Source organism: Lutjanus erythropterus, chromosome 11 (genome assembly GCF_056507025.1).
Source record: "Lutjanus erythropterus isolate fLutEry1 chromosome 11, fLutEry1.hap2, whole genome shotgun sequence".
In the NCBI taxonomy this organism is placed as follows: Eukaryota; Metazoa; Chordata; class Actinopteri; order Lutjaniformes; family Lutjanidae; genus Lutjanus; species Lutjanus erythropterus.
Genome location: NC_139327.1, coordinates 15899263 through 15914116, shown reverse-complemented (window position 1 = coordinate 15914116; position 14854 = coordinate 15899263). Strand labels below are relative to the sequence as shown.

General features: G+C 38.2%; 1 protein-coding gene across 2 annotated transcripts; it reads left to right on the top strand.

Moving 5' to 3' along the window:
• Positions 1 to 1359: 1359 nt before the first annotated feature.
• rab6a (RAB6A, member RAS oncogene family) lies at positions 1360 to 13454 on the top strand. Of its 2 annotated transcripts, none has more exons than XM_084730952.1 (8): positions 1360 to 1745; positions 5030 to 5088; positions 5196 to 5249; positions 5861 to 5966; positions 6949 to 7060; positions 8381 to 8474; positions 9994 to 10060; positions 11164 to 13454. In XM_084730952.1, exons 1-8 carry the CDS (start codon positions 1676 to 1678, stop codon positions 11226 to 11228), a joined length of 627 nt encoding a protein of 208 aa, XP_084587078.1. In that variant the 5' UTR covers positions 1360 to 1675; the 3' UTR covers positions 11229 to 13454. The 2 variants fall into 2 exon arrangements, with proteins under 2 accessions (XP_084587078.1, XP_084587077.1); XM_084730951.1 differs by lacking the exon at positions 8381 to 8474 and adding an exon at positions 7476 to 7569 and having other exon boundaries at positions 1362 to 1745.
• Positions 13455 to 14854: the final 1400 nt, after the last annotated feature.

The following is a 14854-nucleotide window of genomic DNA, read 5'->3' as shown; positions in this document are numbered from 1 at the left end:
AGTAAGATCCCTATTATTTCACATTTTTATCACAGTGGATATATCTGCCTTTGGGTGAATACTTAAACACATTTAAGTGAAATGACATATGTTACAGAAAATATGTAGCATGCAAAATATTAAGAGAGCCATTAGAACTATAATCTCACACAATCCATACGTCTCTTTTCTGAAGTCTTAAAAATGTCTGTCCTAGGGTGAAGCAAGTGGATGAAGTCACCTTGTGTGTTCCCACAGGGCTTCAACCTTCTGGACAGCAGCTGTCTGCTGAGCTGGAGGTCACAAGCAACTGAATGACAGTGGGTCCTGTACACATGTTAGCAATTTTTAAAAAAAGTGTGTGACATACAGTCATAGACCTAACAAGTCAGACTTCCACTTTTCACACCTACATACTGCTACCCATAACTGTGATTTAATCTTGTTCACAAAGATAATTATCCTAGTTGGCTTGATGCTGAAAGGTTGCCAGCAAAAAAACTGGCATCAGTATAGCCAATACAAGACTGTACATGTGCACATTGCAGTAATGTGTGAAAACAGTCTGCCCTCAACAGGAAGAGGCGTCATTTTTTCAACACCAACCAGGTGGCTTATATGGACCTTTTTCACAGCAGCCATACTGATTTGAAATACTAATGCAAAGACAGGTGTTACCAATTATATTAATTAAAGTCCCAATCCATTTAGTGTAGCAGAGACTTTCTAGTAACCCAACATGCACAACAGCAGCACCCTGAATCTTGTTTGACTTGAACAGAATCTTAATTAGTATCACTGATAACAGCTGTGTTTAGTAGTAGAATATACAGGGATGAGGCACTGACTGTACTGTACTGTTTTATATACTTAAACTATATAAATCAAGAAAAATAAGGTGAAGTATATAGAGATTATACTCACATGCAACTATATAACACAGTGAAGTCTTAAACACACATGCAGGCTAATTTAAATAAGAATGAGCAATGCTTCACTAAGTATTTACAGGAAAAAAAAATAAGTCTGTGGTAGGTTTTTCATGATGAAGAAAAGAAAAGAAAACTGGTACTTACAAGTTTCAGAATGTAATTTCAGGCTCCTTGAGGCAGCTACGCTTTGGGGTTAGCGCTGGGTTGAGTGCGCCCTCTTATGGGCATACAAAGACACAACTCGCTTCAATTACAACCTGCGTCTTTTAATTTAGCCTTTAGCCTTTTGTTTACACACTACACGTCCCGTTTATGACATTATTCATTATTTTAAGGCATTATTTGTTCAGGTCTACTGTGCCACAGTGGTACAGTTTTATCACCATTGTGATTTTCTCTACCAGTAGAGGGCAGCATTAAAAAATATGCCTGACACGTCAGTATGAACAGTGTGAACTTTGTGTGTGAGGAAGAAGAGTAGCCCAGCAGGGTGGCTAGCTGTTGTAGACATGTCAGAGAACTGACAGTAACACTAACTTGCCCGCAGTAGTTAGTGAGTTATCAGAAAGTGTCTGAAAGCTTTAAGGGGTGATTATAGAGCACGAAACCTCTCCAGGTGACAGGTGTGGGGGGTTGGCAGAGCGGTGAAACGTTACGGATCCCGGACCTTTAATATCTGACAACCGCTGGTTAGCTAGCATTAGCTGGCGGCTAGCTCGGGAGCTCCCGAAAAGTAGTAACGTCAGGGCTTGTTTCATACAGTCATGTCGGCGGCCGGAGACTTCGGAAACCCTTTAAGAAAATTTAAACTGGTCTTTCTCGGAGAACAGAGTGGTAAGTCTGGCGATACTCCTAAAGTTTGTGGGATGAAGGTAGAATCAGGAGGAGATGTAGCTAACACAAGAGTTAGATGGATCGGTTGGGTGATTAACGTTAACCAGTTAGCTAGCTAACGTTAGCTGTGTAACGTTAAACTTGGTGCAGTGCTAGCATTGCGACAGCGGAAATTTAACTAACTGCATGTCCACGCTGGCTAGCTTTCATGAAAAATGTAATTAATTTTATTACTGATGGTTGATGTCACGTCCACGCTCGTTGAGGTGTAATAACTATTAGCTGAGGCAGTGGGAGCTAATACAAAGTTAGCTATAAGTGTCAACTAAGTGGTGAAACAGAGTAGTTAACATAGTAAGTAGCAAAATGTTATACTTGTAAGTGCCAATTAGCTGGTACATGGTAATACCAGTTGTATTTTGTCTTGCATTACGAGTAGGGGCTTAAGTTACAGGCTAAGATGACTGCAGGTGTGGAGATGCTGTGTTCAGAATAGGCCAAATGTGACGAATCTCAAGTGAAAGTCAAGTGATTGCGGTGATCACACAATCATTACACAGAGAGATGAGTTTGTCTTCCTCTGTCCGATGGGCTCTGAGAAAAAAGAGGTGGTGCATCCCAATTCCCAAACCTGCCCAGCAGCATTCCATTACTCTCCCTACTTATTTTCCTCTTTTCCAGCCAAACACAAGGTTGAACATGTTATGGAAAAGAAAGAGAGTGTCACGGAAGTTATAGATATTACTCAACAATCATATATCTGTTTCAAAGGTAAAGGTGAGGGGTTAATCGTTTTGTAGTTAAATACAGTAATTCCTGCTAGGGCTATCTATTGGCAAACATCTGGTGATCTGATAGCACAATACAGGAGGTATGAATCAATACATTGCAATACTGTGAGTAAAGTAATACATTGTTTTATTTTAATAGAATTTTAGGAAACCTGCAAGTATAGTAATAGTATAACTCACCACTATATGCGTAAAATCTGAGTTTAAAAGTGGCTTTTCTTTTTTGTGCAGTAGAACATTGAAGCTAGACAATACTGCTGTATAGCAGTTGGAGGCTTAAACACAACATAAAATGAGCCACACATGTATTACAAAATCAAAATACAGTGTTTGAAAATTGATACAAGTATCTCAAAACATAATATTGTGATACTAAGAAGTATCAGTATTTTCTTACAATACTTGTACTTCCAGTTTTCCACTGTTTCCACGTCTGTGTTAAGAATGCCAACACAAATCAGACAGTAAAAGCTGTAAAACAGAGCTGTTTAATTGATGATTTGATCAAAAGAAATGCCGACTATTTCCATAACTGATTACTCACATCTGAGTATAGCTGCAACTAACAGTTATTTTCAGTGTCGATCAATCTGTTGATTATCTTATTAATTAATCAGTTATTTGATCTATAAAATGTCTGAAAAATTGTATGTTTCTAAAAGTTCAAGTTGATGTCCTCAAATGTCAGTTATCAAAATAGTTGATGATTAATTTAATAATCAATGAATTTTTGCAACTCTATTTCAGTTCTTCCTAAATGTAAGGATTTGCTGCTTTTCTTTGTCATTTATGACAGTAAATGAAGAAAAAAAATAAAGATATCCCTTTGAGCATTTTTCATTTTTTTCATGGATGTTTCATTTTTTATATATTTTTTTAAACACAAATTTAGTATCTGCATGCTTCACTGGATAAGTATCATCAGTATGTGTGGCCAGGCACTGCTGTGGTGCTACTGCTAAAAACAGTTGCCAGCCTGCTGTGACTCAGTGAATGTAACATTGAATTTTTTGACACAATCGAAGAAACTGTAATGTGGATTTATCATGTCTGACAGTACCTGATCTGCTTAATGAGGTCAGTATCACCACTGTTTCTGATCTTATCGATGTACAAACAGGATCAGGTAGTATAGAAAACGGTAGTTTCTTCTTTGCCAGTACTTATTTGTCTATAAATATTGTGTCCTGTAATGTGACTCATCACTCTCATCAAGATAAGACAGACAGACTTTGTGTTTGTCAGACAGTGTGTGATCCACTGTGGTTGCTTGTAAAATTGTAAACAGCAGTGTTGGCTTTGGCCATGTCATCATCACTTGATGCACGGTGTAACTGATAACGTAACCTGAGCTCAGCACAACAGTCTGAGGCTGGGGAGCACAGTCTGGCACTCACTCATGCGACTGCTGCTTAAAACAACTGTGTAAGTGAGGCTGATGTGCCAAAAGTGATGTTTTTGAAGGAAATATCAGCAAGGAAGGAAGACATTTCTTGAAGAAGAGTGTGGTATATGACATTATAGTTTTTTCGGAACAGATATGGAGCACCAAAAATTACAAAGTTAATCTGCTCAGGGCTGGACACAATGAGGCAAAACATTTTAGAATGGAAATAAATGGGGCCCTGGTTCGCAGCCTGGCTTGCCCTTCAACATTCCCCTTCAGCTTCTCCTCAAATACTTCAAATAATCCAGGTCCACACCTTTAAATAGACAATAACTTTTCAGAGGGGAATAGGAGTTCATGACATGTTCATGGACTGTACCAACCTTTGATGCTGGGACTTGATGTTCTTATTTACAACCCTGTATATATTGCAGTAGGTAATTCTTCTTTTATGTTATTTGCTAACATTTCATATTGTAAGTAAAGTGATGCATCAGGCAGACTGATTATCACGTGCATCTGGTCAAAGATGTGTGTTTTAAATGTTACTAGGCGAGATGATTAGGAGAGAGGGTCATGATGGCTGCTTTCGACACATTTAATTATGACAAGACACATTGATATGATCCATTTTCACATCATTGGTCAGGGGTCGTATTTAGCCTGAAATTATGTTTATTTTCGATTAGAGCTGAAATTATTTGTGGGTTAACCAACTGGTTAATCAACAGAGAATAAATTTGCAATAGTTGATAACTGATGTGATTGCTTAAGGTGTTTATCCAGCAAAAATGCCACTGTTTCAAGCCTTTTTCTGTGTTTTATATCACTACAGAGTACAATATATTTTGCTTGGATTGTTTGTCAGATAAATGAAACAATTTAAAGATGTCATTTTGGGCTCTGACAAATTGTTAAGAGCATTTTCACTATTTTCATGAATGTTATATGTTAAACAATCAATTTAGGAAAAAATACAATAGTATATAGATGAATCAGCTAGCCACACATTATTTTTTGTTGTTGTCTGGTTAACCTACAAAACTCAAAGGAACATGTTATTATTGTACTTACAGTATTGTATTGTTTCTGTTTGTTTTTTTTAGTGGGAAAGACTTCGCTGATCACCAGATTCATGTATGACAGCTTCGACAACACTTACCAAGTGAGACCAACACCTACACCTGATTCAATCACCATTCATGTCATTTTATAATCAAATGTTAATAGATTATGGTTATGTATATTTAACTACATGTTACCCATTTTCAGGCCACAATAGGAATAGATTTCCTGTCAAAAACCATGTACCTTGAAGACAGAACAGTAAGTTTGTTTTTATTTATTTATTTTTTTTACTGCTTGTGCGGTCTTTGATTTTTGGTTGTTCATGTCTTTGTCAAGATTGGAGAAACTCTCTTAGTGACTGTAAGATTTTGATAACAGTAATATCAGACATTACATTCTTTCTAACGAGGAAACACACACAGTATTGTACTGCCTTCCGATTGAGAGCTGGATGCTGTACCCCTTGGACCGTCCTCCCTTTCTTTGCTTGTTTCTCCCCTCAAAACAAGTTTTCTTCCTCTCCTTCCTACCCCTCCATCTATTCTCTTCATCCCTGTTTTGAAATTAAACACCTTACTTGATCAAGAGAGGAGGGTTGATGACAAGTGAAGGGTGATTATTTATTTCTTTCCCCCCCAGGCCCAGACAGCTTCTCCATGCATGCACTATGCTTTCTCTGTTGTCTCTCTGTCTTTTCCCATTTGTCTGACTTTATTTAGTTTTCTTTCAATTTGCTTTTTGTCACCATAACGTACCTCATTTCTGACCTCGTTTTTTTTTCTTGTTTTATTTTCATCCCCTTTGTTTTATTTTTATTTTTCTCTTCTTTTATTTCTCCTCCCATCCCCTCTCCCCTTCCTGCCCAATAGATCAGGTTGCAGTTGTGGGACACGGCGGGGCAAGAACGATTTCGTAGCCTCATCCCGAGTTACATCAGAGACTCAGCTGCTGCTGTTGTAGTGTACGACATCACAAGTAGGTGGATCATCTGTGCGCTCGGATGTTTTATAAATGTGCCACATTTGCCTGGCTGTGTTAATTAGAATTTAACTTTTTGTTTTGTTATTTATGATCACATTCCCCAAGTGTCTGGATGAGGAAAGGACAAAAATGAACTTGAGATCATAGGTGTGGTGCTGCTGGAGTGCACTGGACTGACACTGGGCCACTTTTTTCTTCTCCAGATGAGGATATGCAATATCCACAGTTTGCACAATCCATTTTTTTTCCCAAGTTAGGGATGCCAATTTTGTGCATTTTCCTTAACTGATAGTTGAATACATTAATGCATCTTCGGTTAATATATTTTTATTTGGTTAAATTTTTGGTGGTTATTAATCGATGAATGATTTATCATTAGAATCCTTAGACGGAGCGCAGTTTCTTACAGTGAGAGGCGTCCTTTTCCACATATTTTCTATAGACAGTAAAGAAAGATTTGCCTGCTGCTTATGTGGCCAGGGTGCCTCACATTTTAGGCAAGAGTCAAGAGAGCCAGTGAAAAATTTAGGCATGCATGTGTATGCGCGCTTGTGTCATAGGTGCACTCCAGCACTTAAACAAATAGCACTACACCTCTGCTAGTATATGGCTATTCAAAAAAATACTGTACGTCTGGTAGTTGTTCTATAGGGCTGGAATTCTGGGATATCAACGGTTGTATTGGCCTTTCAAAAGAAGTGTAGTGTAAACTTTGCCTCTGTTATCTGTACTGTAAACACTTGAATGCTAACTAGAATAATTCATTGTTTTTGGATGATGTGAAGCAAACGCATATTTCTTTTTAATATTAATTCCAAATGTATATGTCAGATGTGGTCAAAATGTGTGAGACTTGTACTTCTACTTCCTTATTGTCTTCCTGTCACAAACTTGCCTGTTTTCACAGCTGAAGTTTGTCACCTCCTGAATACTGATGCCTCCTGCTTCCTGCTTCTCTTACTCGTCTCTCTTTCAGATGTCAACTCCTTCCAGCAAACCACAAAATGGATTGATGATGTGAGAACAGAGAGAGGAAGTGATGTCATTATCATGTTGGTGGGAAACAAGACAGATCTTGCAGACAAAAGGTAATCTGTTCCTCCCTCCTCCTGCCTCTGTGTAAGTGGGCTCCCTCCTTTAAGAGCATACTAATGAAGTCATTGATTGTTCCTGCTGGCCTGTCAATACTGACTTACCGCCGCCCTTTCTGAGGCAGCATTAGATCAGAGTTACCTCCACCCTTTGTAGATGTCAAAGCTGTGATTGACTTTTTCATACTCTGTGCCCTCTTCTCTTTGTTTCAGCCCACATTGTTTTAATATATTGATTCTTTAATCTTTAACAGGTTAAGTTCATCAATAAATTGACAGCTGACAGCTGTGATGTTTGATAATATTTAATCTGAAAGTGTTGACTGTGTGATCCACTTTATCCACCTGTTTCATGAAGTCAGTTGTGTGATATGTTTGCTGTGCATCTCTTAACCCTCCTTATCTACCACAGGCAAGTATCTATTGAAGAGGGTGAGCGGAAAGCCAAAGAACTAAATGTAATGTTTATTGAGACTAGTGCGAAAGCGGGCTACAACGTAAAGCAGGTAAGAGTGTGTGTGAGTCGTGCTCTGTAGTCTTGCTGCGGATGCTGCTGCCTGGGCTCCACCTCCAAAAGTCTCCACATTTACCAGCTGTTCTACCAACTGGCATCTTGGAATCACTGGTCATTTTTTGTCCAAATTAAAGGCTGCTGTCTCTCTTTCAGGGTGGCTACAGGTCCTTAAAAAGTCTTAAAAATACTTAAATTCACATTTAGGATTAAAAGGCCTAAATAAGTATTGAGTATAGTCCTCTGAATGCTCTAATGGTGGTCTAAAATAGTAATAGAGTTGAATTCAAATGCTGTTGTAATCCTGTTAAAGGTTTTTTTTTTTTAAGTTTTTGCTAATTGAAGTATTTGGACAAATGTTCTTTAACTTTTTTTTCTTTAACAGTTATTGTCATTCTGCTTTACTTATAATTTTGAACTGACAATACTGACAACTCAGAAGAGTATGACTATATTTTCACATTAAATGTTTAGTTTTATTACAAAGTTGGCCTTAAATTTAATTTGGCATTTGGCAATGGTGGCATTAAAAAGTTTTACATTTAATATGCTGATAGATGTAGACACACTGTTTTGTGGAGCTCAGCTTATACAGTGAACAGCCCAAATATCTGTTGGATGGCTTTTGGTCTTGAGCTAAGGTGGCAGTAGCAGCAGGAAGGGGCACGGCTTGTTAAATCCACTTCCAACATAATCACAGTCTGTATTTTTTTCCCCCTTGTCTTGTTGTCGATGTCTGTGGCGATATGTGCGTGTTCCCGTCGGATGTTTGTGTGTTGTGCGTGGTGACTCGTGGCTCATCACAGACAGATAACCACAGAGGAGGGAGAACAGAGAGCGAAAGAGATGAATGTTCTGTTTATTGAAACAAGTGCAAAGACAGGCTACAATGTCAAACAGGTAGAGCGTGTGCACCTCTGTGTGTGTGTGTTCATAGTGCTCATGCTCTCTTTTGACCGGCTTCTATTTCACACACGCATGCGTGTATAAAGGTTTAAAGGAATAGTTCAGATTATTTTATGTAGGGTTGTGTGAGGTCCTCATTGATAGCCAGTGTTTTAGCTACAGTGGATGTGAGTTGACATGTCCCTGGATAGGCAGAGAGAGGCACCAGCATGAAGACTAAGTAGTGGACAGGATCGGCAACAAAAAGTAGTTTAGCCACTTAAAAAGGTCCATCTAAAAACAATATCAGTTTAAGTGTACACTATATTAAGATGATTTTCACCACTTTGCCTTGCTGCCAGACAGTCTTTTCCAATGAAAATCACCTTTATATAAGCGAAATATCACTCTCTCCAAACCGAATCAAACCCCATGGGTGAAATTAGTAAGATGCTGGTTTACTGCCACTGCAATTTGTTAGTGTGTTTGTTATTGTGTGACTTGGTGAATGTGAACTATCCTTTTAAAACACAAAAGTCATGCAGTAACACGAACAAACTAACAGATTGAGGCAGCGGTAGACCAGGAACTCCTGTGCTCTGCAAGGTAAAATAATTGATTTCACCCATGGTGTTTTGTTAGTTTGGAACGAGAGATATTTGTTTTTTTTTCTCTCTGAGGACCAAGTGAAACAGTGAAAATATTCTTAATATAGTGTTCACCTAAACTGATACTTTTTAGGTGGACCTTTTTTAAATGGCTAAAATACCTTTTGTTGCTGACTCCATCTATAGCAATTCATTGCTTAGTTTCTGTGCAGGTGCCCCTCTCTGCCTCTCCAAACTGGAGGCATGCAGATGAGCATATAAATTTGGTAATGCTCTGACAAAGGTACTTCATACAACCCTGCATATAATCCAAAATATCCCTTTAAACATCAGCTTCCTCTGGTGGAAAGTGAGGTGTGTGGATTTGTTTTTCAGGCTCTCTCCTACCTTCTAGAAGTAATGATTATTGGCCAACCTTAATCGTACAGTGTTAGAGGTGGGTCAGGGTTTGCAAAACAATACTCACCCACTCCACTGATTAGCACAGTTGCTGTATTTTTGTTGTTGTGAAATCTGCATGTGTATCAAGTGTAGTTCTGACACTGCATAGTTGGCGGGTGGGCATGTTGAGCATCATCATGCATTAAACACTATATCTTTAAAATTCATTTGAATCCATCAGTCACTTAAATCCTCCAAGCTCTATCAATGGAAGTTCTCAGTAAGGCACAATTACACCCTCTTTTTAAGCCACCTCTGCAGCAGAAACATGGCCTCGCAGTAGCTCAAACACATGCTGCTCAATTCAAATCAAATTTGAAAAAGCTCTGGTGGGCGTCTTCCTCTGTGCGAGCTTCAAGTGAACCTGCTAAATCATGTTATGGGAATATACACAGCACATAGATTTGATTTCATCTTGTATTTTTGTCATCCCTCTGAGTATATTTCCTCGTCTGACAGAGCACATCTGCTTCTTTTCCCTCCAGCTTTTCCGCCGTGTGGCAGCCGCCCTCCCTGGCATGGATACCACACAGGACAAGAGTAGAGAGGACAGTATCCTTTGTGAATATGTCAGTGTCTGTGTCTGACATGACAGAAGCGAGTCAGAGGTCTTCTCGCTCTCTTATGGATAGAGCCTGCCAGAGGGAAAAATCTAGTGCAGCACTGTGACAGCCAGCTATTGTTGTTTAACCCGAGCGTCCCCTTAGATTTATTTTACCAGAGAGGGCACATATTGTGACTATTTTTAGGGGCATGATCCTAAAGAAATACTCAGCAGAAAATCTTTTTTTTTTTTGACTATCAAACACTCACCACCTCTAGGCTGCGATGAGCTTGGGTTTACAGCAGTTACAAAGGATTCGCATTGTGCCACATTCATGGCTCAAACAGGTCAGAGTATTCAGATAAACTCCTCATAGCTTTCTGCAACATAAGACACTTGTCACTGTTGATCTGTATGATCAATTTATATATGTATTTGATACTCCATGTACTGGTGAGACTATTCCTTTAATCTGTCCACATTCTGGTAGCACCATGAAAAAATAATCCACAGATTATTTTATATTTTGTAAATAATCCACAGATTGTGCCGCAACACCGGAATTTTAAACCTTGACACAATGCTAGTAAAACTATACTTGATACCACAGTTAAAAGGATAAAGTTCTAGTCACACAAAATAATTAAGATAATTTTCTTATTTTCTTTTTTAAGTAACTTTCACACAGTGCTGGTATAGAAAAGGTCACTGAACACTGTTTTTGCTGCAAGCCACACTTCAGGCAGGACAATAAGGACTGAAATGAACTGCAGTGTTAAATGAGCATGCAGATCATTTTTCATAACGTCATTACTTTGGATAGTATAAAATGTTAGTATTGTTTTTTAATGTGATAATGAAAAAGTACTGATATTTTGACACCCTTAGAAGGAACTGTGCCTCTGCTCATGAAGGAGAGGCTTGTGTTCCTGACAGCATTAGTTGTACAGCCCAAGAACTTGTAAATTGTTTCTACGTGTGTACACAAGTGTAAAATGTCTCTAATAAGTTAAGCCTGAAAGCAGATTGCTTTACTTCTAACAGCCTCATTTACATTTTAGAGTTTTATTTCTCCTGTTCTGTGACGTTCCATAACTCTTAAACCCTTCAGTGATTGACATTAAGCTGGAGAAACCACCCGAGCTACCTGCCAGTGAAGGAGGCTGTTCCTGCTAATGCCCACTTATGTCATTGCTTAATATTTCTCTTACTGGCTTTTTTCTCAAACCCAGTCAGTTTTCTTCTGTATCTGTACCCTTCACTGCACCCGCCTCTGCTCCGTTCCCCAGCCTGAAAGAGAACACTACATCCGTTATTCTCACCATTGTAGAAACCTGCTCTCTCATCGGGACGCTCTGACAGTCATAAATCACTTAAATTGAATATTTGCACTGTAAACACACGCACGTTGAAACAGTATTCATGGCCAGAGCTCAAGCTCCTGATGTCTGTCATTTCAGAAAGACAAAGATGATGGCAGAAGCAGCAAGTTTGTGTCTAAAGATTACTTTTTGTACCAAACGAAAGAAAATGTGTGTTTAAGACATCAGATCAAAGAATGTGTTTAAGAGTGAGAATATTCTTAAGTTAATTATCGCTTTATGCTTAATAGCACAACGTGGATGTTTTGTGCATTTGTCGGTTAACATAATTTGTGCTGTTGCAGTTGATTGGCAAGGATTCATTCATTCATCAATTGTGTTATCAACTGTTCTTTTTTTTAAAGGAGAAATATGTAAGACCCTAGAATTCAAAAATGAGCACTGGAGTCCAAATACCAAGTTGGAGCCATAGATGCTATATTAAAAAGTTTAAAACTCCAATTAGTATACAGACTGTGGTTGAAACAAGTTGTTCCCCCCACTCCCTCCTCTTCAGACTTGAAAATAGGGCAGGCTCCCTGCAGGCTGCCGGGACAACGTAGCTAAACAAGTGTAAGAAGAGCCACAACATCAGATTTTAACAATAACCAGCGAGAGGAGTCCTAAACTGTAAGGTGATCAGCTGTTTATTAACTGTTTATTTTCTGTCAATGTCAAGCTAAGCTTGTAATCCTGAAAACAAAACCCCACTGCTCTGAAAATACACACTCTAGAGTTTTAAGTTCAGTGACTGCCAACCTTACTGCCAGGCTCCATTAACATGTTGCTCAGTTCGATTGTTATAAATATCTACTCATTCTAAAGATTTCTTAATGATTTCTTACGACACATAAACGGACACTAACTCATTCAGCAAACTTTTTAACTCTAATACATGTGAAACAGGCAAATAAAAACATGTTCACTTCAAAGGAGGACATACTGGCCGTAGCCTTGTTGTAGGAGAAGCCAGTATTTCATTTTCCTTACCCTCTGATGGCATATCATGGTTGATTTATGTTTCAGTACAGTAAATATATTGCATATTTCTCCTTTAATTGTCTGGAATAATACATGGAAACAATGGCAGAGTGTTGAAGTAAATCAATTAGGATGCCGCAGTGTCAACACGTATGCAATACAACAATGCAGCTGAAGTTGGAGGTGGCAGCCACGAACTTATTTTGAACTGTGTGCACACCAGCATAGTCACAGTTTTCCCCCTAAACTTGTACCAGCATGATTTGACACGACATTGCACACCACCGCATGGTCACAAACCAGCGCAAACACATGACACTTTCTACATGAGCAACACTATGATTACATCATCCACATTACCGTCCTCCCTCTCCCCCCCACACTTGTCCCTTGAGATCTGTTATTTTTACCTTGGCCTCCATTTTCTATACCTTTTTATTTGAATAGATCTTTAATTTTGTTTTTCTTGAGACTACAGCTATCATAGATTAAAATATTTCTTTGATGATAGAGTTTGAGGAGGATTTTCTCATATATTAAAGAGTCATAATCATGAAACCCACCATAAACATTAGGTATGGAGATATATGCCTTGTTGGAGTTTAATTGTAGAGGGCTTCCTGGGCTTTCAGTTGTCTAGTTAAGTTTGGGATGATGTTTTATGAACACTTTAAAGACTTTGTTTGCTTGTTTTTATTTTTCGCCGTTGATCTTTTTGTTAGTGATTATTTGACATGTATTTAATCCACAATGACTTGTAATATTTATTTCTATTGGATTCATGTTTCTTTTTTTATGGCTGTTAATATCTTCACTTTTTGGTATGAGTCCTGAATTGCGAATAAAATATGCATCCATCTGGACCACCTTTAACAGAATCAGTAGAGAGCTTCTGCTGCTCCCTTCACAACCTCTAAATGGCAATTTGATCGTACTGATGATAATACTGTGCAATTTCTGTGTGGAGAGTCTGATTTGTATAGCATAGTAGTCTTTAACGTTTCTGTCTGGAATGGTTTTAAATGAAAGAATAAAACTACACTTGTCACTGCTGCTGGAATTCATTATATATTCATTATTAATATCTGAATTATAAACCAGAGGTAAGATACTCATTGCAGAGATGCTGATCCGTGTTAAGTCTTCAGCCTGCTTCTCAACATTGTGATCCTTAGAAACAGAACAACATTTTTGACTGCACTGTTGAGAGTTAACTGGTCATGGAGCAGAAAGTTGCTCAGTCATGTGGACTGAATGACTGACAGTAATCAGCCTCATTATCCTTCCTGCTGGTGTGATATGCTGGACCTGGTCTAATAGGCTTATTTCACAGCAGAGAGTTTGACTTGTCAGTGCAGCAAATGTACATGTGGAACTAATGGCAGTAATGATGGCTCCAAAATGTGTCATGTAACTAATTCGGCATTCAAAATAACAAGGCCTTAAGCTGGCACACCTGAATATACTCTGTTTTTGCTCCCTTTTTCACAAGTTAAAGTAAAAGATCTAAACCTTCTATGCACACAAAATATTGATTTCTTTAAATTTATGAACAAAATTTGAGCCAAATAAACCTCTTGTGTGCACAGATGTCTTTCAACTATATGGGAGCATAAACAAGAGTGTTACATTTAGATTTTTGTTACGTGAAGAATCTGTAATCAAGTAGTTTTTTGGGGGGATACTTCTACTTCTATGAGTAGATTTTCAAAGTATGCATTGCAAGATGTAATCTACTTAGATACTTTTAAAATCATGGTTGAGCACTGAGTACAATTTGAATTAATACCCAAACCTTTAATCTGCATTTTTGTGGCCAATAAGGTGACCTGATCGCAAACTGGCCAATGAAAAAAATGACATACAAATGAAAACAAAACTAAGCACTACAGCAACACATGTTTGGAGTAAGGATGTTAATGATTAACCATTAATCGGGTAATTGCTGTTAAGAATTTAACCAATCAAATAGTCTAATCAAATCAATAGTCATGGCAGTAACTTTCACCTCATTTAACATTGTTTTGTCTTGCAGAGCTATTTGTTGAATAAGGATAATTGAACTTAAAATTAGCAAAAAAAATTCAAAAGAAAAAATAAAAGAAAATGAGGTGATAAACATGTTTTATAGGTGATTAATTAATTATTTCAACTATTGGTTCAGGAAAACGCACAAAATTTGCAATCCTAGTTTGGAGAGGTGACTGTGACATCAACGGTTAAAAGTAGGGGTGGGAATCTCAATGACTGAGACGATTCGATACGTATCTCGATACACATCTGGCCCGCGATTCAATTATTTACGTCCAGACTCTGTCTCTCCTCTTCATCTCCTCAGTGTGTGTCAGTGTGCAGTTTGACCTTTTCCTAAAATACTGCTGGTTCTGTGGTGTCAAATTTTAAATCTGAAGCCTGCAGTTCGCCATAGAAGCTAAAGTTGACTTTTCTATTGAAGTTTTT

What these genes read in the sequence shown, in the direction of transcription:
- rab6a (XM_084730952.1), top strand. Translation starts at nt 1,676, where the DNA reads ATGTCGGCGGCCGGAGACTTCGGAAACCCTTTAAGAAAATTTAAACTG. An exon ending in CTTTCTCGGAGAACAGAGTG is followed by an intron (nt 1,746 to 5,029) that starts GTAAGTCTGGCG and finishes TGTTTTTTTTAG; the next exon opens with TGGGAAAGACTTCGCTGATC. An exon ending in CAGGCTACAATGTCAAACAG is followed by an intron (nt 8,475 to 9,993) that starts GTAGAGCGTGTG and finishes TTTTCCCTCCAG; the next exon opens with CTTTTCCGCCGTGTGGCAGC.